This window comes from Ursus arctos, unplaced genomic scaffold (assembly GCF_023065955.2).
Source record: "Ursus arctos isolate Adak ecotype North America unplaced genomic scaffold, UrsArc2.0 scaffold_4, whole genome shotgun sequence".
NCBI lineage: Eukaryota > Metazoa > Chordata > Mammalia > Carnivora > Ursidae > Ursus > Ursus arctos.
Window position 1 is genome coordinate 88,989,610 of NW_026623056.1, and position 24,033 is coordinate 89,013,642.

At 45.0% G+C, this 24,033-nt stretch overlaps 1 protein-coding gene across 2 annotated transcripts in view; it reads left to right on the forward strand.

The window, feature by feature from the left end:
• Window positions 1-16,995: 16,995 nt before the first annotated feature.
• The window catches only part of SH3BGR (SH3 domain binding glutamate rich protein), a 69,318-nt gene continuing 62,280 nt past the window's right edge, over window positions 16,996-24,033 (forward strand). Inside the window, exon 1 of one of the 2 annotated variants that reach the window (XM_057306789.1) lies at window positions 16,996-17,248. In XM_057306789.1, the coding sequence (XP_057162772.1) occupies window positions 17,204-17,248 (45 nt within the window). In that variant the 5' untranslated portion in view covers window positions 16,996-17,203. The remainder of the gene's footprint in view (window positions 17,249-24,033) is intronic. The other variant, XM_044389255.3, reaches the window with a different exon arrangement.

The following is a 24,033-nucleotide window of genomic DNA, read 5'->3' on the forward strand; positions in this document are numbered from 1 at the left end:
TGAATGATAATGATCACCTAACTGTGGACATTCATTCAGCTGGGGAAACTATCAGGTGATTCCTCCACATTGTCACTTTTCCTACCCTAGAGAGTACTGGAGCATTCCAGTGCCTCCAGTGATGAAGAAGGGGGTCAGCACATACGTTTCTGAGGCTGTCTTGGGAATGTACTCAGTGTGGATGGTAGCTTCTAAGATGGCTCCCACTGATTCCCACTTCCTGGTATCCATGTCCTGGTGTAATCCCTTCCCCTTGAGTGTGACTCAGATGTCATTTTCTTTCTTTTTTTCTTCTTTAAGGTTTTATTTATTTGAGAAAGAAAGAGAGAGAGAGCGTGCGCACTAGCAGGAGGAGGGGCAGAGGAAGAAGCAGACTCCCCGCTGAGCAGGGAGCCCGAGGTGGGGCTCGATCCCAGGACCCTGGGATCATGACCTGAGCTGAAGGGAGATGCTCAACCGACTGAGCCACTGAGGTGCCCCTAGATGTCACTTTCAAGATGAGGTAACTAAAAGGCTCTGACTTCTGTCTTAATCACTCTCTCTTTTTCTCTCATTTGCTTACATTGATGGAAGCCAACTGCCATGTTGTAAGCAGACCCATGGAGAACCACATATGGCAAGAGACTGAGGCCTCAAGTTAACAGCTAGTGAGGAACTGAGGCCCTCAGGAGACTAGGCTGTGAAAACAGAATCCTACCACCAACCACTTGAGTGAGTTTGGAAGCTTGGAACTCCTCCCCTGCCCGCCCATGAGTGTGGGTATTACGGCAGCCCAAACTGACAGGTTGACTGCAGCCTTAAGAGACATCCTGAGCCAAAGAACCCAGCTGTGCCCAGATTCCTGACTCACAGGATAATAAACGTTTGTTGTTGTTTTTCCAGCCAGTGAGTGTTCATTTGAAAACTGGAGAGAGACTTACAGAACAGAAAACTTCGGTGTGAATCTACCATAGGAGGTTACAAAATCAACAGTGATCTTGTAGAACATGGAAGAACAGGATTTTATGCTTAACAAATTAGTTTACTTAGGTTAACAGATGCTTTCTAGAATGTTTACTCAATTTTGAAAAAAATGTATATAATGACATATTTTCTCTATCTCTAATCCATTAATTTTAATCAAATCATGATCTTATCAAAATAGTTTTTGGAGTGGTGGCCAACCACACTATTGTTTAAAGCTGTTAAGTTTTTGGGTCATTTGTTACACAGGCATAGATAATGAATACACTCAGATATATTTTCTCAGGCTGGTTCTGCTACCAAAAGAATTACTTGACCTTAAAATAAATGATACCACTAAAGAGACAGAACATTCTTAGAATTTTGGAAGTCCCAGGACCCCAGAACTATTCTACAGTTTCTATCTATAGGACCCGAATATGGGTCTGTTTTGGTTCACCTGTGATAATTCCATTCTTTTTCATGACACGGATGTTGAGAGCCATCATGGACAACGTAAAATGAAGTGCAATTTTTGTTATTACTAGTCAGCAATGAGACGTACTGTGAATGCAGGTACTAAGCAGCTCTCTGGAATACGCAGTCTGTTAAACATCAGTTTTCTCACTCCTCTGCTAATATGGGGTCGATGACTAGTATCAGGTCTATAAATACACTTTTAAGTTGATGAAACTGTTTTTGAGTGTCTTTGTATTAATATAACTAGGCAATACCTCATGTTGTCAATTAAAAATGTATGCAGGCTCCACACATATGGATTTTTGATTATGTGGAGCATTACTGAAAAATCTAGATCTTAGGCCAAGCATCTAATGTTCTTAGATAATTAACTAACTGATTAAAATGTTCAGTCAAAGAGCATTTATTTAGTATCTACCAGGCACTGGGGTTATGAGGAAGGCAAACTTCTGCCTTCAAGGATTTAAAAATAAGTAGTTAGTAACTATGTCATTAATGCTTACTACAGAGCAAGCTGACTAGTTTCTGTTATACCAGTCTATGGTGGTGTAGAGTTCAGACTGTGGCAACATTTATATTTGGAACACTGACTAGTGTCTATAGTATAAAAGTGCCTGTTTGATTGCCCTCGAAGCATAATTGCACTGTTTCTATCGTAACAGGGTTTACAGTGGTTTCTTTGTTGTTATGACTCAGGAATAAAACCCACAATTAAAAACACTGTTTAAATGGAAAAAATGCAATGCAGTTGATGATATGCTTTTCTGGAATGCACCATGAAAAGGTATGGCTGCCTAGAAGAACAATAAATTTGTATATCATGTTCGTTTAATTATAGAATTAGAAAGAAGAATGTTTAAGATCAAGATATACATTTGAACCATTCTGAAACCAATTGAAAGGTCATCAATTCTGCTTTCGTGCAAAAGCAGACCAAAAAAAATATACTAAAATGTTTTAAAATGAATTAACGCGTACCTGCTGTCCTTTAGCAAACGTTCCTAAGATGTATGAAGATCAACTATATGTTCTGAGCAGAGGGTTCTTCACACTGTAGTATTTATGAGGTTTCCAGGGCAGTATTTTTTGACATGTTTTGGTCTCTTTTTAAGGAAAGAATATATTTCAAAAAAACCTAGAATATTACAAAAGGAAAATGTCAAGATCTCACAAATAAACATTTACATAGAAGAATAAGTTAAAAATTTTTTATCAGTATTAAGTTATGTATACTCATGTTTTTATGGATTGCTGTATACTTCCACGCTTGCTGTTTCCTTTCCCACTTTATTTTCCCCATAGCACAACTCATTATCTGATATAACACGTATTATACTTACTTATCTGCTGCCTGACAGCCCCACTGAATCGTGTGCTTCACAATTGCTGTATTTTGACTGTTTTGTCTACTCCTACACCCTCAGCGCCCAGAAGAGTTCCCAGGAAATAATAAGTGTTCAATAGATATTGATTAAATAAATTAATGGTCAGGGTGCTTCTATGCTTCCTTAATTCCGGTCTCCATATCTATTACTCCTGACAAAAGTTTTCACGACTCCTGACCCAACTTAAGATGCCCTAAGTACCCTAAATGAATGCTTTCCCAACATGATAAATACACGTCTCACACTTCAAAGCTAGCCTCCTGCTTAAGAGCGAAACATTAACTGACATTGCAGCAAGGATTAAGGTAAGGATGCCCACTATCACTTTGGTTAATGAATACTGTTTTGGAGGCGGTAGCCAAAGAAATTATACGTGAGAAAGAAATAAGAGGTATAAACATTCGGAAAGAAAAGGCAAATTATTATCATGTGCAGATGGCATGATTGTCCGCTTACAAAACCCTATAAAACACTATAACATAAAGCGCATCAATAAAAATTACAGTTTTATAGTTACCAAATGGATATAAAAATCAATCAATCTTTTCTGTATGCAAATGAAAATGACTTAGAAAAGAGATAAAAATATTCCACTCTGTATCAGCTAAGAATTGAAAATATCTGATACAGGTTTAATACAAATAATATAGAGAAAACTTAAAAGAAGATTTATGTAAGTGGACAGACGTATGGTGTTCTTTTATAAGGACCTGGATGGTAAAGTTGTAAATTTCCCCTACTTTAATCTACATAATCAAAATCGTCCTAATAAAATGCCAAGAATAATTTTTTTGAAATTTGACAAAATGACACTAAATTCTTATGGAAAAATAAATATGGGAGAGCCAAAAGAATTTTGAACAAGAATGACAGGGAGGGATGACCTCTGTCAGACACAGAGATAGAAGGCTACAGGCAGGGGCGCCTGGGTGGTTCAGTCGTTAAGCATCTGCCTTCGGCTCAAGTCATGATCCCAGCGTTCTGGGATCGAGCCCCGCATCAGGCTCCCTGTTCAGCGAGAAGCCTGCTTCTCCCACTCCCCCTGCTTGTGTTCCCTCTCTCGCTGCCTCTCTCTGTCAAATAAATAAACAAAATCTTAAAAAAAAAAAAAAAAAAAAAAAGGCGGCAACAGGCACTAAAACAGCCTGATTCCAGTGCTTGAAGAGACAGAGCCAAGTACCGGAATAGAGTTCAGAGACAGAAGCACGTACGTAGTGAATTCCAGTGTAAGAGAAAGGTGGAGAAAAGTGGACATTTAATAAATGATGGGAGGGTAGATGGGCTAGACATCTGGAAACCAAACCAAAAACAAATCCTTATTGCACTCCTTACACTAAAGGAAGTATTAGATGGAGTAGAAATGTAAATGTTGGAAACAAAGAAACCACCAAAGGACATAATAAAAACAGCTGCACAAAAACTTAAAGCTTCCATACAACCAAAAAAAAAAAAAAAAATCACAAAGTTGAAAGGCACATAGAAAATATGAAAACTATTTTCAAGACATAGGACAAAGAGCTAATTTCCTTAATTTACAAAGAAGTGTAATAATAATGCATTAGTAAAACGGGCAAAGTATATGAACACATTACAGAATAAGCACAATGCAGAAACCCAGACAACCGAGGAACATATAAAGAGATGTCCAATTAGGGGCACCTGGGTGGCTCAGTGGGTTAAGTGTCTGCCTTTGGCTTGGGTCATGATCTCAGGGTCCTGGGACTGAGCCCTGCATCAGGCTCCCTGTTGAGCGGGGAGCCTGTGTCTCCCTCTGCACCTTCCCCTGCTCATGCTCTCTCTCTCCCAAATAACAAATAAAATCTTAAAAAAAGATGTTCAATTAATTAATAAAATGCAATGAAAACTATTAGAGTCCAGTTTAATCCATCAGTATGCCAAAAATTAAAGGATTGGATAATGTATCATTATAACTATGATTAATAATAATACTGCTAATGCATAGTGTAAAACATAAAAGAATGAAATACATCTCTGCATGTATGGATATGTAAAAACCCCTAAGAGATGTTAATTTTCTTTTCTTTTTAGAGATTTATTTTTTTTTTAGAGAAAGAGACAGAGCATGGGGGGAGGGGCAAAGGGAGAGGGAGAATCTCAAGCAGACTCCATGCTGAAGAAGAGTTCAACATGGGGCTTGATCCCAGGACCCTGAGATCACGCCATGAGCCGAAACCAAGAGTTGGACACTTAACCAACTGCAACACCCAGGTGCCCTGAGATGGTCATTTTCTAATCAATATCTGTAGGTTGCTCATCACCTGCCATAATGAAAGGAGTTAAAATCCCATTTTTAAGATATAAGACTTGCATTCGGTACCGTGTAGGCTGAATAAGGCACCCAGGCCACCCCAAGGATGTCCTAATCCCCAGAACCCATGAATCCCTAGACCCTGTGCCCAGAACGTCTTTGTATAGTAAAAGGGACTTTGCAGTGATCAGGTGAAGGTCTCTGAGGTGGGGAGATTCCCCATGTGGGCCTGATGTAAACCCAAAGGCCTGTGGGGGGTGGAGACCCCGGAAGAGCTGGTCAGAAGACACAGTGTGATGCAGGAAGCAGAGTCAGAACAAGACGCTTTGCTGCTGGCTTTGAAGATGGAGGAAGGGGTCACAGGCCACATACGGGCTTCTCTAGAAGCTGGAAAAGGCCAGGGAATGGATTCTCTTCTGGGGCCTCCAGAAGGAACCAGCCCTGCTGACACCTTCATTTTACTCATTTCAGACTCTGAAATCCAGAACTGTAAGAGAGTAGATTTGTGTTGTTTTAAGCCACTGAGTTTGTGTTTGTTATAGCAGACACGGGAGACTAATACAGATTATCTGGAAAAACATCAGGAATCAAAATGAGACTAAGAGAAGGCTATTAGAATATAAATCAAATGCACTGGGGCGCCTGGGTGGCACAGCGGTTAAGCGTCTGCCTTCGGCTCAGGGCGTGATCCCGGCGTTGTGGGATCGAGCCCCACATCAGGCTCCTCCGCTATGAGCCTGCTTCTTCCTCTCCCACTCCCCCTGCTTGTGTTCCCTCTCTCGCTGGCTGTCTCTGTCTCTGTCGAATAAATAAATAAAATCTTTAAAATAAATAAATAAATCAAATGCACTATCACAAATTGCAAAAAGTCAAAGAGGAGGGGGAACTCAAATGCTGAGGAGGAAGTAACTTATGCTCCCAGAAACCATCTTGCCTAAGCTCACCTGGGCTACATCGAAGAGAAACATGACCAACTCTGTGGAGGTGGTGGGACTGCTGGCTTTGGAAAAACTGGAGAAGACAGTGGACTCTCACCAGCATTCAGGATGGACAATTTTAAAAAGCAAGAAGGCTGACCCTTGTGCAGAGGCTTTGGTGCAGGCGTGTCTGGAGGCTAAGAAAGCAGGGTGGCAGGGCAGCAGTGGGGGGCGGCGGATGGTGGAGAAGATGTGGGGAGGGGCTGACAGGCAGCTGGCAAGGTCGAGAAATTAACTACACAGACCAAAGAAGTTAAGTGTGGAATAATATTTAGAATCATGAGGCCAAGTTTCTTTCCACCTGCAAGAGTTTTACTCACATGGAAAAACCCTGAGGTGCTGAACAGGAATATTGGGTTAAAAATACACATACACATGGATACAGAAACAGTTATAGATCTCTGTGTATGTCTGTATTTTTCCTAACTCTGCTCCCTGAGAGGGCCTAGAAGCAATGGTCCCTGAGTAACAATGAGCACACTGAGCACCAACCTCCACTAAAATACCCTTCTCCATTAAGGAGAATCAGGTTCCTTGGAGGAATGTGTGACTCCCAGCCTGGGGTATGGAAAGTACCAGATAAGGCTGGTATGTGTCAAAGGACACAGAAGGCAGCTTAACGAAGTTCTCGCTGGTCAAATCTAGGACAATTTGAGCATCCAAATGAATGAAGATACAAGATGACAACCTACTAAAATAAAGTAGGAATCCATGAGTCCGTCCTGAGATAATGAATAATTAAAGAGATGAGGAAAGAAGAGAAAGCTCTTCCTTTCGGTAGGATGACAACTAATAAGCGAACAAGGAGTGGTGGGACTAGAGGATGACGATTTGACCACTATCACAGAGGTAGCTGAGACAGGCAGGAGTTGTCAATGGATGTCAATAAAGGCCAGTAAGTGTCAGACTGATAAGGAACAGAATTTGACATCCTACTAATCAAAGAGGAAGGGGAAGATGGTGACCTTGTAGAGAAACCTGGCAGATACCACCCTGACCAGGTCACCAAGGTTCACATTCCCTGTGATGCGACAGGTAGACCGCACGTGCCTCCCTGGGCCTGAGAAAGACACAGGGTCATTTCATCGGTCTTCCGGCCAGGAACATGGCCACAGCCAGGTCATGAGAAATTGGCAGCTGGGTCCAGGGTGAGGGTCTTCCTACAGAACAAGGGAAGGCCTGAGCTCTTCAACAGAACTCTTTAACACAGACTCTTCGACACAAAATAAAGCAGAATATTAAATGAATAGAAAAGCTCTTCCTTCAGCTTATAAAAATAGTTTCATGTCGGTGAGATGATCACCTATCTTAAGGGCTTTCAAAAAAGCTATTTCAAACATCGCACCCACTTTTAAGACTATGTGTCTCAATGTTTTGCTTCAGAAATTTGGTCATTCTAATATTGAAGAAAGGAAGTTTAAGAATTAACACTGCTTAAGAAGAGCGGGAGTCTGCTATAAAAGAAAAGAAAAGGCATGCATGGCCAGATACAGGAGTTATAGCGCCAGCTCTGTCAGCACAGCTAGCTGTCTGACCTCAACTGCTCCACGTCCGACGTTAGCTAATTGCGCCCGGTGACGTCTAAGGGCCGGGGCAGCACGAAAATCCATAATTAAATATACCTATATAGACATACATCAAAGTTCAAGCTTTATCGGAGAATATGAAAATGTGCCACGTTCAGTGTTTGGATGGTTACAGACAAGTGATGTAGGTTTGGTCATTTAACAACTTGATATATTTCATTTATTTTTAACAAAATCCTTGAATTCATTCGCAGACTGAGTATTCCAAAGAAGTGCCTTCAGGATGGGAAAGGAGAAACTGCGCCTCTCTACTTCCACCTAGTGGTGGCAAGTGCAATGTACTGCGTGACGCCAACAAAAACGAATGAGTTTACAGCTACATTTCTGGAAGCGTGCATTTTCAGCTCCCCCTCCTAGGCACTGCCACGTTTCTTTTTAATTTTCAGTGTTGACCTGATTATTTTTTACTAGTTTTACTCTATTTTAATAAATTGTACTAAAATACCCTACTTTTGATTTATCTTACACATTAAAATGTTCATTTCATTCATTCTTTCAACGTGTATTTGAGAGCTTTCTGTGTGCCAGGAACAATATGAGGTATGGAGGGACGTCATGAACACAAACAAATGCTTCTCTTTTCATGGAGCTTATATGCTGGTCATAAAGTAATCACAACAGTGACTGTTCTAAGTGTTTTAGAGGAAAGAGATAAAATTCTGCAAACATATGACAAAGAAACCTGATCTAGATGGTGACCTTGGAAGTTCTACAGAAGGGCCATCTCAGCGGAGATATGACAGGTCACTGGGAACTAACCACACAAAAAAGAATGGAGGGTAGGACGGAAGTACTGCAGACAGAAAGAGAAGACAGTTCCACGGCCTGGTGGGCAGATGAGGCGCATGTGGCTGGGTCCCAGGGGTCCCCAATGAGTCTCCAGAGATAGGTGGGGGTGAGCAGCTGCAAGGTCACAGGACGGCAGGTTTATGATTTGGGTCATTAATCCAAGAGCAATGGGGAGCTAACAGTGAGCAAAAGGGGGAGGCTGGGGAAGAGATAACATAATTTGCTCTGCTTCCTGAAGGTTACTTGGGCTGCAGTATGGAGAACAGAATAGAGAAAAGCCAGAGGACAGGATTTCAGAATGCTGGAGAAAAAAGATGGCAGCTTGGACTAAGGTGCCAGTGGCAATTAAGAGAAGTGAAAGATGCACAGGAGGCAATGTCACCAGGGCTTGGTGACCTGCTGGATGTTGGGGTGAGGGAAAAGGTCAAGGAGGAACCCTAGCTGCCAAGAGAAGAGGTGCCAGCTGGCAGGGGGTGGTGGGAGACTGGTCTTCTGCACACACAGTTGGTGTCTGAGAGGTATTAAGGGGCAAGGCCATTCTGCTAGCTGGACATATGGATCAGCTCAGAAAAGAGGGTCAAGCTGGAGAGATAAAGTTGGGAGTCCAGAGCACAAAGATGGTGGGTCTGGATTTGTGCCTAATGTCAGAATACGGGGGGCATGGGGAGAGAACGTGATGAGAACAAACTAAGCTTTGAGGAACTGCAATATTAAGGGGCCCAGAAAAGGAGAGTGAGCCAGCACGGTGGCAGCAAGAGCAGAAAGAGGTGGGGTGGATGGGGGCACAGAAGCCAAGGGAAGACAGCATTTCAAGAGTTGGGAGCAGCAGTGTCAAATTTAAATGCTGCCAAGAGACTGAGCAAGATGAGGCCTGGAAATGCCTGATCAGTGGTTTTTGTTTTAGTAGAGATGAGGGTGGAAGGCAGACTAGAGAGGGCCAGGGGATGAGACACAAGGAATGGATGCATGGAAGATGGCAATTCTTAAGAAAAACATTTGCCTGTTGACGGGAACGAGAGATTGAGCAATAGCTGGAAAATGAAGGGGAACATGGGGTCAAGGGAGATTTTTTTCTCTTTCTTTTGTGATGGGACAATGGAGCATGTTTAAAAGCCAAGGGAAAGAGCCAGTTGAGATGGAACAGGTGACAGCGGATAGGGAGAGGGTAAGGTTTATGACAAGTAGGTGGGGATGAGATCCAAAGCACAGGGAGGGGTGGCCTTGGATAGGAGGGATAACATGGGGACGGCTGCAGGTAAGGCCTGCAGTTGTGCTAGCTGGAGCTTGAGGAGATTCCCATTCGATAGCTTTCCGTGTCTCTAGGAAGTGACTACACGAGGGGGAGGTGTGAGATCAAATCTGAGTGAAGTGGAGGTTTATGATCGGCAATATCCTATAGCCCCTCCACAAGTTGCAGAGATCCTACTATGCTACTTTGGTTAACTGGGGTCTCACCTGACGGAAAAAGAAACAATGGGAGCTGGGGGTTTGCGACTGGCAGGGTACAGCTGCGTGGGGGACGTTAGTTCCCAGAGGGCAAGGACCTGTCCATTAATCCCTGCATCACTCTGGGACTGACTGACTGGAGTACCAGTGCCCAGGCACTCACTATCGGATTGACCAACACTGGGATGATCACATGACTCCATTTCAATTTGCCTCTTTCCGTGCTTCTCTAAAAAACCAAAAACCAAAGAGAGGGAATAAACAGAACCTAAATTCCTACATGTCTTTTTTTTCTCACTTGAAAGGAGGCTCTGGATTCTTTTACTCTTTCTGTACGGTTTTAAAGGTCTTGTCAAAGTTCTACCCAGGGACACAATCATATACCCAAGAAAGCTAAGGGGCATCTTTCCATTTTTAGCTTAACACTAGGGTGTTTATGTAGCTTTGGCTACCTGTTTAAAAGCTGCAATCTTCAAAATAGGCACTACAAATAATCTTTATCTCTGTAAACTATGAAACTCATATCCTTTAAAGAAAACCTGATTCACCTGAAATGACAGAGAAAGGGAACACAGGGTAAGACTGTCCACATTCCAATTGGCAGGCTACGGAAATTATCCAGGCAGGAGATGATGGTGGCCTGGACCGGGGTGGTCCAGGGGGTTGGCAGAAGTGGCAGATAGTGGGGGCTGGCAGAAGAGGTGGGATTGTGCATCTACTCAGGGTACGATATGAAGGATGTGTTGACAGACTGAATGTGGGGAGGAGAAAAACAGGAGTCAAGGAGGACCTCAAGGCCAGGACAACCGCGAGAAGGGCTTCCAGTAACGGGGTGGGTCAAAGTGTGGCAAGAACAGGCTGGACGGAATGTCAGGACGTGCCTTAGACATCCAAGTATGAGATGTGGGCAGGCCGCTGAGTACACGGGTCTGAGGTTCTGGGGGAGGGTCAGGGCTGGAGACACTTTTGGGGCTCGTTGGCGTTTAGAAGAGTTTTGAGCCTATGAGACTGGATGAATTCATCCAGGGAGCGAGTGTAGATAGAAAAAACGTTCACGGTCTTGTTCAGCAGAGGAACACCGATCTTAAGAAAGTCACCTGTTGGCACAAGGGAGGCAAGGAAAAGATACAGCGCGAGGGGGAAACTGTGGACAAAGAGCTCTAAGGCTGAGCGAGCGAGCGAGGAACACAGTGCAGAAATTTCAAAGAATTCACATTTCCACGGGCTGGGGATAAGGAAACGTCAGCGCTAAGGTTTTAAGAAAAAAAGCAAAACAAAGCTAAAGTCGGTAGGTAGACGCGAACCTCAAAGCATCAGATTCACGCTTGAACCAAGTATTGGCCACAGCCCGCGGGTGGGAGGCGGGGCTGACGGCGGCGCCGGGCGGCCGCGGGTCCCCAGGCCCGTCGGGGCCGCCCCTGCCCGAACGCCCCGGCGGCCAGGCCGCGTGCGGAGGGGGCCCCGGCGGCGCGGCTAGGGCGGGCGAGGGCGCAGGCCCCCTGTCCGGGCCGGGAGGGCACGCTCTGCGGTAGGAGGCGGCCGGCCGCCCGGCTACGTTACCAACTCCAGTAAGAGCGAGGCGGCGCGGCCCGAGCCGGGCAGGGGCCAGGGCTGAGTGACCGGCGGCACCGGAAGGCCCGGAGACTTGAGCAGGAGGCTCTGGCTGGGGCCGGGCCGGGCCGTTACCTGCTCCGCGCGGCTCCAGCCGCAGCGCCAATCCCGCGGCCTCCGGGCTCCGGCGCGTCGCCCTGGAAACCCGCGCGCGGCGCCTCCTGGGACTGGCTGAGCCGGGGCGGGACCGCGAGGTCCGCGCGCTTGCGCACTGGTGAGGTGAGTGCAGAAACTTCGATACCGTGATCTCCCACCGCCTCTCCTGCACGCTCGGGGCTTCCACCTTCGCTCTGGCCGCGTTTGGGGCGAACGAACGGATCCCGCGGCAGTGCAGCTGTCCCTTCACGTTCTCGGTCGCACTCGCCCAGTACTGGTGTTTTGAATCCGAGTCCAATGCGCATGTGCGGTTCCCTGCCGGGAGGTGCTTAAACCCAGAGCAGAGCGTCCCAGGTTCGCGGTAGGGCAGTCAGGGAAAGAAGCGGACCCGGGCAGGCTGGTGTAGACGCAAGATTCTGTGGGAAGGGGGTGGGCCTTTGTGGGCGGTGTAGGCAGGCGTAGGCTCGTCTCTGCTTGGAGGAGAAGTGGACAGAGAGCAGAGCACTCCTGTTGACCTCTCTTTATAAAGATGAATTTCTTTGTGAAAGAAAATCTGATCCCAAAGCAATGTATGTTGGTAGTAGAGAATTTAGAATGTACAGGAAAGTACGAAGAAAATTAAAAATCACCTAGATGATGGAATTGCAGGTGATTTTTAATGATTACATAGGAATTTTAACTGACTGCATAGGCAGAATTAAGGAACATTTATATTCTCTTCCTCCCCGCCTTCCCCTCCCCCCATCGTATTAATGCCATGTTGAATATCCCTATAAGTGAGTCTTTGAGGTGTGAAAATTAATAAAGGGAAACATCGCTAGAGTAGGTCTGAGGCTAGAAGGGGGACCCCTTACCGCTCAACTCAACTGCAGGCTCCAACAGAGGTGTCAGTTACAGACTCCCCAACAGAAGAGTGTCAGCAGGAAAGAACCATCAATTATGGGCCCAACAGGGAGAGATATGCGTTACATCTCTTACAAGAAACCGGCCACCCCTGCAATTCAGTCAATGAGAAAGTCATCACCCTGAACTCTTGCTTTCCTCAGATGGACTTTTGAATCCCTCCCAACTTCTTCCTTCTCCATAAAATCATGTTCCTTTCCTTTGTTGGGTATGCCTAAGGTTTTGCCATAGTTCACATGCTGCAAGTTCCAATTCTTTGTTATTCCCGACTAAACCCATTTACTGGCAAAATAGCTGACAATTTTATGTTTAAGGTTAGCAGAGGTCACCCCTGACTCCTTAGAATAAATCCTACCTGTGAAATTGAAGGATCAAAGGAAATGCCTACTTTGAGGCTTTCTGAAGGTGTATGAAAGTTAGCCTTCCATGCAACTGTCTCCCAATCCTTAACCCACATTAGGGATAATCTTTTTAATTTCTTTTTCTTTCTTTCTTTCTTTCTTTCTTTCTTTCTTTCTTTCTTTCTTTCTTTCTTTCTTTCTTTTTTTTAAGATTTTATTTATTTATTTGACATTGAGAGAGAGACAGCCAGCGAGAGAGGGAACACAAGCAGGGGGAGAGGGAGAGGAAGAAGCAGTCTCCCAGCAGGGAGCCTGATGTGGGGCTCCATCGATCACAGAACGCAGGGATCACGCCCTGAGCGGAAGGCAGACGCTTAACCGCTGTGCCACCCAGGCGCCCCCTTTACTTTGATTTTATTCACATCTTTGCTAGGAAGGATAGTTTTAGTAACCATTTCTACTTTGCCATTTGCTTTTTCCTGCCTTTTGCCCATTTTTCACTCGGTGTCCATCTTTGTAGAGCTTTTGCTGTTCTGTGAAACTCAGGTCTGCTATATGAAAACTTGGTCTGTGGTATATGTTGTAAACATTTTTCCCAGTTTGTCAAATACTTTTAAATTTTGTTTACAGTGTACTTTGATATCTGTGTAGAGTCAGACTGATCACATTTTCCATCTGTGGTTTTTGATTTGGATTTTCTGTAGTAGGGGTAGGGGGCATTTTCAAACCGACTCTGTTTAGATCTAGTCTTTTAGGGGTGAGGAGGGGGCAAGGCTTTCCTTTCACGTCAACACCCCTTCCTTCCTGTGCTGTTAGCGCCCACTCTAATTTCGGTGGGCTGTGTTTCTTCAACTTTAGGTGGTGCGTTATTCCTAGAAGGTGGGTAGTGGCGCTTTTTGTTGGTGGTGAGCTGGGTAGCATCTCTAGGGGGACATACAGCAGAGAGGTGTCACCCTAGACTTGACATTCATGGAAAGATGCCTGCTTTATGGCTGGTGGTGTTCCTAGGACAGTAACAAAAGTGGCAGCTTATTATTCAGTGAACATCCCAGCCCTGGTACTCAGGACTGGAGGAATCTGAAAGATGGAGGTCTCTCAGAGCCTCCTTTCCCATCCGAGTGGTCTCTCTTCTTCTTTGCTAGCTGTTCTCAGTCTATAGACTTTGTTTCTGCCTTTGAAAGGCGTTTCTTTTCCATTGGGATCCATGTGTGTTATGGAAGGGGAGAGACTCAGTAAAAGCTGAAGAAATGCCTTTAGGGATTCTGCTACATGGTAACATATGCCTTTATTTCTCTGTATTAGTTTGGTTAAGGCTACTGTAACAAATCACCACAGGCCCAGTGGCTCTAAACAACAGAAACGTACTCGCCCACATTTCTGGAGGCAGGGTCTGAAGCAGAGGTGTGGGCAGGGCCACGCTCCCTCCGAAAGCTCCCGGGAAGAATCCTGCCTTGCCTCGCTGGCTCCCCATGTTCCTTGGCTCGTGGCAGCATCACTCCTGTCTCTGCAGCCCTGTCTTCCCACGGTGTTTTCTCTGTCTCTCTCTCTGTGCCTTCTCTTCTTGTAAGGACATCAGTGATTGGGCTGAGGGCCCACCTGAAATCCAGGATGATTTCATTTTAAGATCCTCAACCAATTTCATCTGCAAAGATCCTGTTTCCAAATAAGGTCACATTCTGAAGTTTAGGGTGGACATGAATTTTTGAGGGGAGACACTATTCAAGTCACTACTGTTACTCTGATGGTCACCACTGTCATTCTGCATAATACAAATACGCCTTTATTTCTCGTTTTAGGTTAGCTATCATGTTACATAAAGCAAAACAAAGCATCTGGTATCATTTATTGTAAGATCAGCTGAGGACCTCTGCCAAGTTTGGAGTCCATACCTCACACTTTTATCATTAAAATTAGACGAAATCTTTCTTTCATAGAGTGTATGTGCCTCAGGTCACCACCATGCACACTTTAGCTATCTTAGGATTTTACCTGTCAATTATATCTCAATAAAGCTGAAAAAAATTCTTTAACAAAATAAGTATTGTTATTTCACTTAGCTTCAATTGACTAGGGATGTGAAATGATAAGCCTTCTGCCTCTTCAGTGGAGCAGACAGCTTATTTTTTAAGTGAATTTTCTTTTCTTTTTTCTTTTTTTAAGATTTTATTTATTTATTTGCCAGAGAGAGAGTGAGCACAAGCAGGGCAGTAGCAGGCAGAGGGACAAGCAGGCTCCCCTGTTGAGCAAGGAGCCCGATGATGTGGGGTTCAATCCCAGGACCCCGGGATCATGACCTGAGCCGAAGGCAGACATGTAACCGACTGACTGCGCCACCCAGGCGTCCCTGAAGTGAATTTTCTAAGGCAGAGATTTGTTGAGCTTTCTCTTAAGACTCGCTTAGAGTGTTTGGTATTCCTATTAATTATCTTGAAGTTTATTGGCGTCACTGTCATAAATGAAAAGATCTTTCAGCTGGAGTTTTCAAGTTTCTAATTTGTACATTTTCATGGTCATTATTAAAAGGATAAACTTCTAAAAATAATCCATAGTGTAAAGAGGGCACACGAGGAATTCGAGGGTAGTGTGTCAGGAGTTTTTCTGGTGTGGGTTTGTGGGGTGCATGTCTTGGATGCACCATTTCCTGTCCTCATCCTCGAGGAGGGATAGGAGTAGAACCCAGTGTTAGTGTTGTGCAGATTAACGGAGTAGTTTATGCCAAGCACTTAGAGCAGATCTGGTGCGTGGCAACACTTAAAAATGGTTAGCTCTTACTTCAAGCGGGCTATTCTCCCTCCCAGGTCATGCGGATGGAGGGGCACGTTGCCCTATATGAGCAGCCGTTGTATGTTCTCTAGGGCACGTGAGCCTCAGCTGTAGTTTATGTTACTGATTTACAAAATCATTGAGAAATATGCATAGTTTATTACTCTCTGCAGTTGTATTTGGAGAAGAATGGCTTGCTTATGTGGGAGAATTTGAGACTAAGGTGTTGAAAAAATAGTTTGACAAAAATAGGACATACTTCATGATTTTGAAAAAAACAGGAAAGAAGAACACAAGTGACCTATAATCTTTGGTGGGCTTGAAAATAAAATTTACAATGCTAATGACTTAAATTTGGGGAGCCATTCATCATCTTCACCAAGGGCCTAATTTGGGAAGCAAACTTTACATAGTGAGGCTCTAAGTTAAACACCAGTCATCTCAATCATTCGTTCTGATGTAAATGAATTTGAGCTGGGTTGCAGGGATGGGCGTCCTTTCTCGCCAAAGGTGCCTGTCCTAGGGGAGGGGAGCAGGCCTCCAGGCCCCCGGGACTCTGGTGAAGGGGCAGGTAAAGAAGGCCTCCAGACCCCTCCCTGCTCCAGCATGCCAGTAACCACCTCCTCACGGAGTAGCAGGGGACTTAATAAAAGAGAGAGAGAGGGAGAGAAGAGTTGAGTCTCAGTTATCTAAGAGGACTGAATACCCCCTGGTGACTTTGCCTCCTGTGTCCTTGAGCTGGATTTTGGAAGCCCATCCGAAAAATTGAGCGATAGCATTTGGGCTTTTTGCTCGATTTAATTATCTACCTAAGACGGAGAGAGACCGTTACACACATTTATTTTCTCCCCACGTCTCTGAGATAGTGAAGACATTTCGCTCGTCGAACTCATCCCTGCTGACAGCCCGCCTCTGCCGCCCTGCCGTGTCGGGATGTCCGTGAAACCTTACACGTCTGCGGCCTGTCAGCTTCTGTTCTTTAGGGGCAACAGGTGGTCAAGGGAGAAAACTGGCAGCGGGCCACGCCTAAAGGCGTCCGTTGTATAAGAGTTCACCGAATTTTTGTAACCGGCCGGATGAACGTGAAAGGCAGGAAGACTTTGCTTATTTCAAGGCCTGTGTGGCTGTTGGTCCCTTGAGGTCCGTTTGCCGCAAGCCTCGCAAGCACAGCGCCCTCGGGGACGGAGCTGGCGTCTTCTGGGCTTTTCCAGCCCCAGACGCTCGGCTGCCGCCCGCAGGCGTCTGTGCGTGCGCGGCGGCCTGATTGGTGCGCGGCGCAGCCTGGCCTTTTAGGGGCTGTTGTCGGGCGTTTCAAGTCAGTGGCTGCTTTTAGCGACCAATCCGCTCTTGGCTTGGCGGATCCCCTGTCGCCCCGGCCAATGGCGGGGACAGCCCGCGCCACCCGCGCCGCTGCTGCCGGGCGCAGCGCTTAAGTTGCGGCGGGAGGCGCCGGGGTTCAGACGGCGCTGGGCGGCCGCCAGCTCGCACCTGGCACCTGCACCTGCTGCTACCTGGCACCTGCTACCTGCCCGCCCCGCGCCGCGGTCGGGATCCGTCCAGCGTCGCGTTCCCTCACGGGGGTGTGTTGGGGGGAGCCCTCTTTCCGACTGTCAAAATGGTTATCAAAGTGTTTGTTGCCACATCTTCTGGGTCCATAGCGGTAGGTGTCTGCTGGAATCGGTGGGGCTTTTCTTCCTGTCGGGTTTTCTGAGTAACCCACACTGGGAAGTAGAAGCAGGGGGTCTGGCCCAGCGTTGGCCTGAAGTTTCTCTTGTGCGGGGTGTGTAAGTCAGCCGTGGCTCCGCAGTAAGCCTCCGTGCCTTTGCTTTCTGCGCTTGCTTTAACCGTGTGGAAGAAGTGTGGAAAATGAGGGATCCGGGCTAGCTGGGCATAAAAGGGAATCCAGGAAGGGGGCGTGTTTGATACTAGAATTTTTAACATGTGATTTGTGTCGCGTTGTGTTCGAATATATTATAGAATCAAAGGCTTTTTTTTTTTTTTGGTGGAGTGTTTCTGCCAATCTTTTTGTAAGATTTAGACTAAAGTTGCAAATAAATGACACTTTGTGTAACAATATTTGGAGGGTGTGATGAACCAGATTACCAAAATGACTCCTGGGTGTAATTACAGTTGACCCTTGAACAATGCGGGGTGGGAGGGGGTGCGGAGGTGGGAGAGTTAGGGGCACTCACACCTGCACAGTCGAAAATCCATGTATAACTTTTGACTCCCCAAAACTTCACTAATGGCCTACTGTTGACCAGAAGGCTTACTGACAACATAAACAGTCGATTGACACATAGTTTGTATGTTATATGTATTATAAACTGTATTCTTACAATAAACTAGAGAAAAGAAAATGTTATTAAGAAAATCGTAAGAAAGGGAAAATACACTTACAGTTCTCTCTGTAGTTACAGAAAAAAATCTGCATGTAGGTGGACCTGTGCAGTTTAGTTGTGTTGTTCAAGGGTCAATTGTACTTGCGTGTGAGCTGTAACTATACCAAAAGTGTAAAGTTAGCATGTGTAATAGTATTATTTGGGGAAAATGATGTCACAGTGACAAGAGCAAACGTCTCTAAGGCCACAGTTTTAAATGCTCTAGGAATTCAAACAGGCCAAAAATAGGTACTAGGAGCCCACCCCTTAGCACTGCGTCCCTTTTCCCTGGGACCATGCTCAGAATCACCCCTCCAGTTGCTGCCTCCATTCTGTGCAGGATAGACCTGCCTACGAGGGTAGCTGAAGGAGCCACTTCTCCTTGGCAATGATTCAGGCTTTGATTTTAGGCTTGAACCTGCGGTGTCTGTAGGAGACTGACATTTCTGTGAGCGTTTGAGACTTTAGGGGGTTCTGGGGAGGAAGCCGTTTCATCAGTCCCGAGGGTTGGACACCGGCAAGGGGGGCTGTTTCCTTTTATATCTAGTTCCTGGGCCATCCTGCAGCTTGGATTTCACTCAGCCAGGGATGATACCCTCGGCCAGCAGCTGGCCGGGAGCAGCCCCAACGCTGGCTCTTGAATGCCCCTACCCACAGCCCTGAAAGTTCGCGCAGTTTCCAGAGGGCAAGAAGAGAACAAGAGAGAACAGGCTGGTTGTCCCTCTGAGCACAACCCATCAGCAACGGCTTAGTATCTGTGGAGCATCTTTTAACAGAAACAGAGGAGGAAAAATTCCAGATGTAAAACCGCAACATCTTTTGTGGCTGCTGATGACCTCAAAACTTTTAGTTGATCCACAAAGAGCACATTTTTGGATTATTGGATAAAAAAAATTATTTTTATTGACAAAAATGGCTTTGGTGGGCTTTCAATATGCTGTTGACGCTCATTGACGGAAACTTTTACCACCGACCAACCTACTGCATGCTCTGTAGGCCAGATGCGAGTGCCCTATGCAGCCTCCAGAGACGGTGAATGCACTCGTGGAGCTCTTAGGATGATTTGATGTCTTACATTCTTGAAGTTCGGGTGTATGACTGAGTTAACTTTGGAGGGTCTGGAGGGGCACTGTTCATTCCAGGATCTTGGAAAAGCCACCTGAATTCTGCTTCCCTAAGCAAATGTTTTGTTGTCACTAGGAACTATTTGACCTTGGGAAAGTTATTTCACCTTGCTAAGCCTCAATTTCCTTTTCTGTAAAATGAGGATAAGAGTAGTATTCTTCTCATGGTGTCACCATGAGGATTTAGGAAATAAACACTGAGCGCCTCGCATGGTGTCCCGTACTCAAACAGTGCTTAACATATTATAATTGTTAGTTAATTTTATAATTATTACATATGGTTACTGAATATTATAGTTGTTTTAAGTATTAGGTATTATAATTGTTAGCTGTTCATTAATGTTTAAAATATATTTTTTAAAGATTTAATTTATTTGAGAGAGACAGAGAGAGAGAGAGAGCACGAACAGAGGAGAGGGGGAAGCAGGCTTCCCACTGAGCAGGGAGCCTGACGCAGGGCTCGATCCCAGGATTCTGGGATCACGACCTGAGCTGAAGGCAGATACTTAACTGACTGAGCCACTCAGGCGCCCCAATGTGAGTCAGTGCTCATCAGTATTATTGTAGTTGTTCTAATTATTAGTTAATATTAGTATATGTGAGTCTGTGATGATTGTTTCAGAAGAATTGTCCCAAGCCACATAAGTGGAATAGTTTCTCTCTTATCCTAAAGAAGGACAGCTAATTATTCCCATGGTATCAGTGCTAATGATTTTCCCTGGGTGAGGGGATTTCATCCAGAAGCTTCTTTTTAGGAGAACCCAGAGCAATTGGGGTTAGTTGCAGTTTGCAACTGCAAACTCTTAACTGCTTGTTTCTTCAGTCTCTTTACTTTAAAAAAAGATTCTTGCCTGCAACTTAGTCAATGAGGGCATGTGACTTCTATGGGATGAATGAAATGAATGAAAAAGGAAATGTCCTTTATGAGGGTTTATGCATATGCAGCTCTGTTTGGATGGTTGATGATAAGGCAGTGTCGTGTTTTGCCCATTACGGAGGAACGTGGTAAAGAGACCTTGGGAGCTTTGCCCATTACGGAGGAACGTGGTAAAGAGACCTTGGGAGCGGGAGCAGGTCTGTGTCTTCCTGAAAGCTGGAGCCACACTGGGCTGGGGGACAAAGGGAGAGAGGACGGTCCTCACTGTTTTCAAGCTGCATGGCCCCTGGAACCGTGATGTTCAAGGACAGTCCCCGAGGGTGGCTCCTGGGTTTCTTCATCATTTCTCTAGCCTTGCTTGACTGTAAATATAGTGGGCAGAAACTCAACTCCTGAACGAGATGGATCTGGGTCTAGATCTTAGAAAATTCCTTAATTCACTGGTGCTTCAGCTTTGCTACTTTAAAATGGTGAGCAGAGTACTTAACTTGGCTTGGCAGTCAGGACAAGTCAGTGAGATAACACTGTGCAGCTCTCACCTTGTGCAAGACGCTTTGCCACATATCATGTCATATTCCTTGGTTCTCACCAGAACCCGAGGAGGGTGGTGCTTTTCCCGTTTTGTAGACGAGGCAGTTCAAGAGTGGGCCCTGCTCCGACAGCAGCCTTCCGAGCCAGGGGGGAAATGCAGGTCGCCTCCGCTCAAATGCAGTGTGCTTTTCACTAAGTGCAATGACCTCAGTTGGAAAAGCTCCTAACTGTACAAGACAATAAAAGGGAGGTGCCAAGCAAGTGACTCAAAGATCACTGACACATTACAGTAACCAACGGTGGCCGGCGACTTCAGGAAAACACCACTTTCTTTAGAGTAAATGCAACAGGATAGGAAACACAGAGCTCTCTGAGCCTCCACTGAAGTCCCAAAGGCTCCAAGTGACCCAGATCCCAGGGACCCCCAGATCCTCCAGAGGGGCTGCCTAGAAAGAAGGTACAGCCGGGGGTGTTGGGGCAGCATTGGCCATGGTGGGGTGGAAGGAGGAGAGGGAGCAGGAGGTGGAGAGGGGAGTGTGTCTGTGGTGAGAACCCCTGGGTGTGGTGTATACCCTCTTACCCCAGGGCCCATAAAGGGAGGTGCCCCCTGGGAGCTGATGTCCCTAGGGGTCAGCTCAGGAAGCCACATGCACTTTGCCTGGGAGGGCCCATGGGGCTCCTGGAATAGTAGGGAGGACCGTGGAGGAGAGGGCCCCCACTCAGGGTGGCCATCAGGGGGTGGACAAAGGCGACCACGCCACCAGGTGAACTCATGTACTCCCTGCTCCCCTCTCTCCTTCTCTGGGCTCATCCTAAGACCCTCCTCCAGCCCGAGGCAGAACTCAGGTGCTGCAAACAGTGGGATGAGCGATGCCTTTAACCCAGTTTAAAGTACCGGTGTTTGGGGGAAACTAGAAACAGATTTTACTTTTCTTCTCTTTTTTGGGGGGTGAGGGTCTGAGAAATAGCACTTAACACAAGGTCATGCACCCAACAGTCTGTTAAGTTCCTGCAGATGCAACTGCTTGTCTTGCAAGAAATAACAGCAAACAGGTCTTCCCCTCCTATTTTCTCCATCACTCTTTGACTTTCTAACCGCAGAAACACAAGTCAGGACCTTGGGAACTGTTCATCTATTCAGAACTCATGGAATAAAATGAAATTCTTTATTTCATCTCAAGTCCTGAGGCATGATTGATAGATGTGGAAATAATGTTGGTGAGGTGGCCAGGCTGATTTGGGCTCCTGGGGGGTACTTGAGAAGGAAGGAAGACAGGAGTTTGGACAGAATAAAGGATGTTGCCTTCTGAATATTTAATTAAAAGTAAACCTGCCTAAAACGAAGACATTTCTACTTTTTGAACTGCAAAGTTATCTCTGGAAATAGCCAAAGGAATAAGTAATTTATAGAGTGGCACGGACAATTATGGACAAGTTGGAAAGTATATATAGAAAACATGATTAATTAAAATAGTAATTTAGTTCCAATGACCTGTCGTCAGGTCTGATGGGATTTTCTAATATTCAGAAATTCAGCTGTGAAGCTATGGAATTTGGAGCGCGGTTTCGGTGAGGAGGAGCAGAAGGTCCCAGGGCTAGGCCAGCCTAGCCTTGGCGGAGGGCACATGGTGGAGAAATCCGAGCTCCTCCTTTGCTTCTGATAGATGTGACACTCAGGAATGTGCCAGAGTGAGGGTGCCAGAAGCTTAGGGGAAATTCCATCACCCCACACCTTTCTGTATGACTTTTATTTTTATTTTTGTCCATGCTTGCCCCAAACTGAGTCTTACTGTTTAAGTGTTGTATTGTAGCTAACAGCAGCCTTCACTTACTGATCTAATGCTTTTAGTCACAGTATATTTGCTATGTTGATGGAACAAATGTTACTTTTTCTTTATGGTAATATTTTTTTTATTATATTATGTTAGTCACCATACAGTACATCTCTGGTTTTTGATGTAAAGTTCGATGATTCATTAGTTGCATATAACACCCAGTGCTCCATGTAATACGTGCCCTCCTTACTACCCATCACCGGTCTATCCCATTCCCCCACCCTCCTCCCCTCTGAGGCCCTCAGTTTGTTTCTCAGAGTCCGTAGTCTCTCATGTTTCATTCCCCCTTCTGATTACCCCCCCTTTCTTTATCCCTTTCTTCCCCTACCGGTCTTCCCACTTCTTAGGAACAAATGTTACTTAAAAAGTAAATGTGTGATTACCATTTATAGAAACCTGGATATGTAACTTACATATACAATTTTATATGCGATTTATATTTACTTGTAAAAATTTTAAAAGTTATTTATATTCATTTATGTCATTTATAATTAATACAATCTATACATTCAGGTCACAGCCAAACCAAATTCTGTATTTGCCTGTAATTCTATATGATTTGCTTCTAGCGTTTAAGCACCCATACATGCTTTATTTTTCCTTATATTAAGAAAGAAATACTCTACACAGGAACATTGATAGACTCATTCATTTTGGCAAGAATGAATAAAATATATATATATATTTGGCATGTATACGTATAGAAATATATATGTATGTATAGATATATATCTATATATATCTATACATACATATATATGCATAGATATGTATATATTTGGCATACAAGGTATGAAAGGAATTGGGTTTGACCCAAAGAAGGTCAGAGGCTAGACATGAGGTTTGAGATGAGCGTGAGGCTTTTATTACATTTGTTTGGGATTCTCAAATTCTGGTACCTCTGCTGATAAATGAGTTACACGAGAATGACAGGGGGCCTCAGACCCAATAAAACACTTTTAATGGCTTGCTTTGATATGAGACAATATTCTATGCAGAGGACTTAACAAATTAAGATATTAAATATTTTAAGATATTAAACATTAATATTTAATATAATATATAATAATTAAGATATTAAATATTAAGTTATTAAATATTTTCATGTCAAAGAAAATCCTTAAAATTTTACTCTTATTTTAAAGAAATGACTTATTTTGCCTCTTGATCATCTTCGCGTGTTCACTGGCTAGAATGTACAGATGAGTTCTTTGCATTTTTTTCACCAAAATAAACAGGTTATGAATCTGTTCACACAAAGAACTTGGTACACTGTCTTGTGCAGAGTAGAGTGGGTCAGTAAGTGTGCATTGCTTGTCGGGTTGGCCTCTCCAGAACTCTCTCCCAGAGGCTCCTAAGCGGGGTCCACGAGTGTGCTCCAAGTTGTTTACGAGTGTGTAAGAAAGAGGGCATTGTGCATTTTGGGAGCGAATTCTTTGAAGAGAGAGAATGGTTGTAGTTGTCTCTGGGGATGGAGGTCTGAACGGTGAGGAGGGCCACATTCCTGAGCAATGGCGGCTGGCAGACCGATAGTTTGGGGGAGGGGGAGGGGCACCGAGAGTTGTCTGTCAGGTGAGGCTGGCGTCCCGCTCTCTGTGTGAGTGGAAAGGAGAAATCCGAGGGAGGACAGTGTTCTTTTACCGTGTTGCTCTTTGTGAGCTGGGAGATGGGAGACACAGCCACTGGCTTCCCCTGGT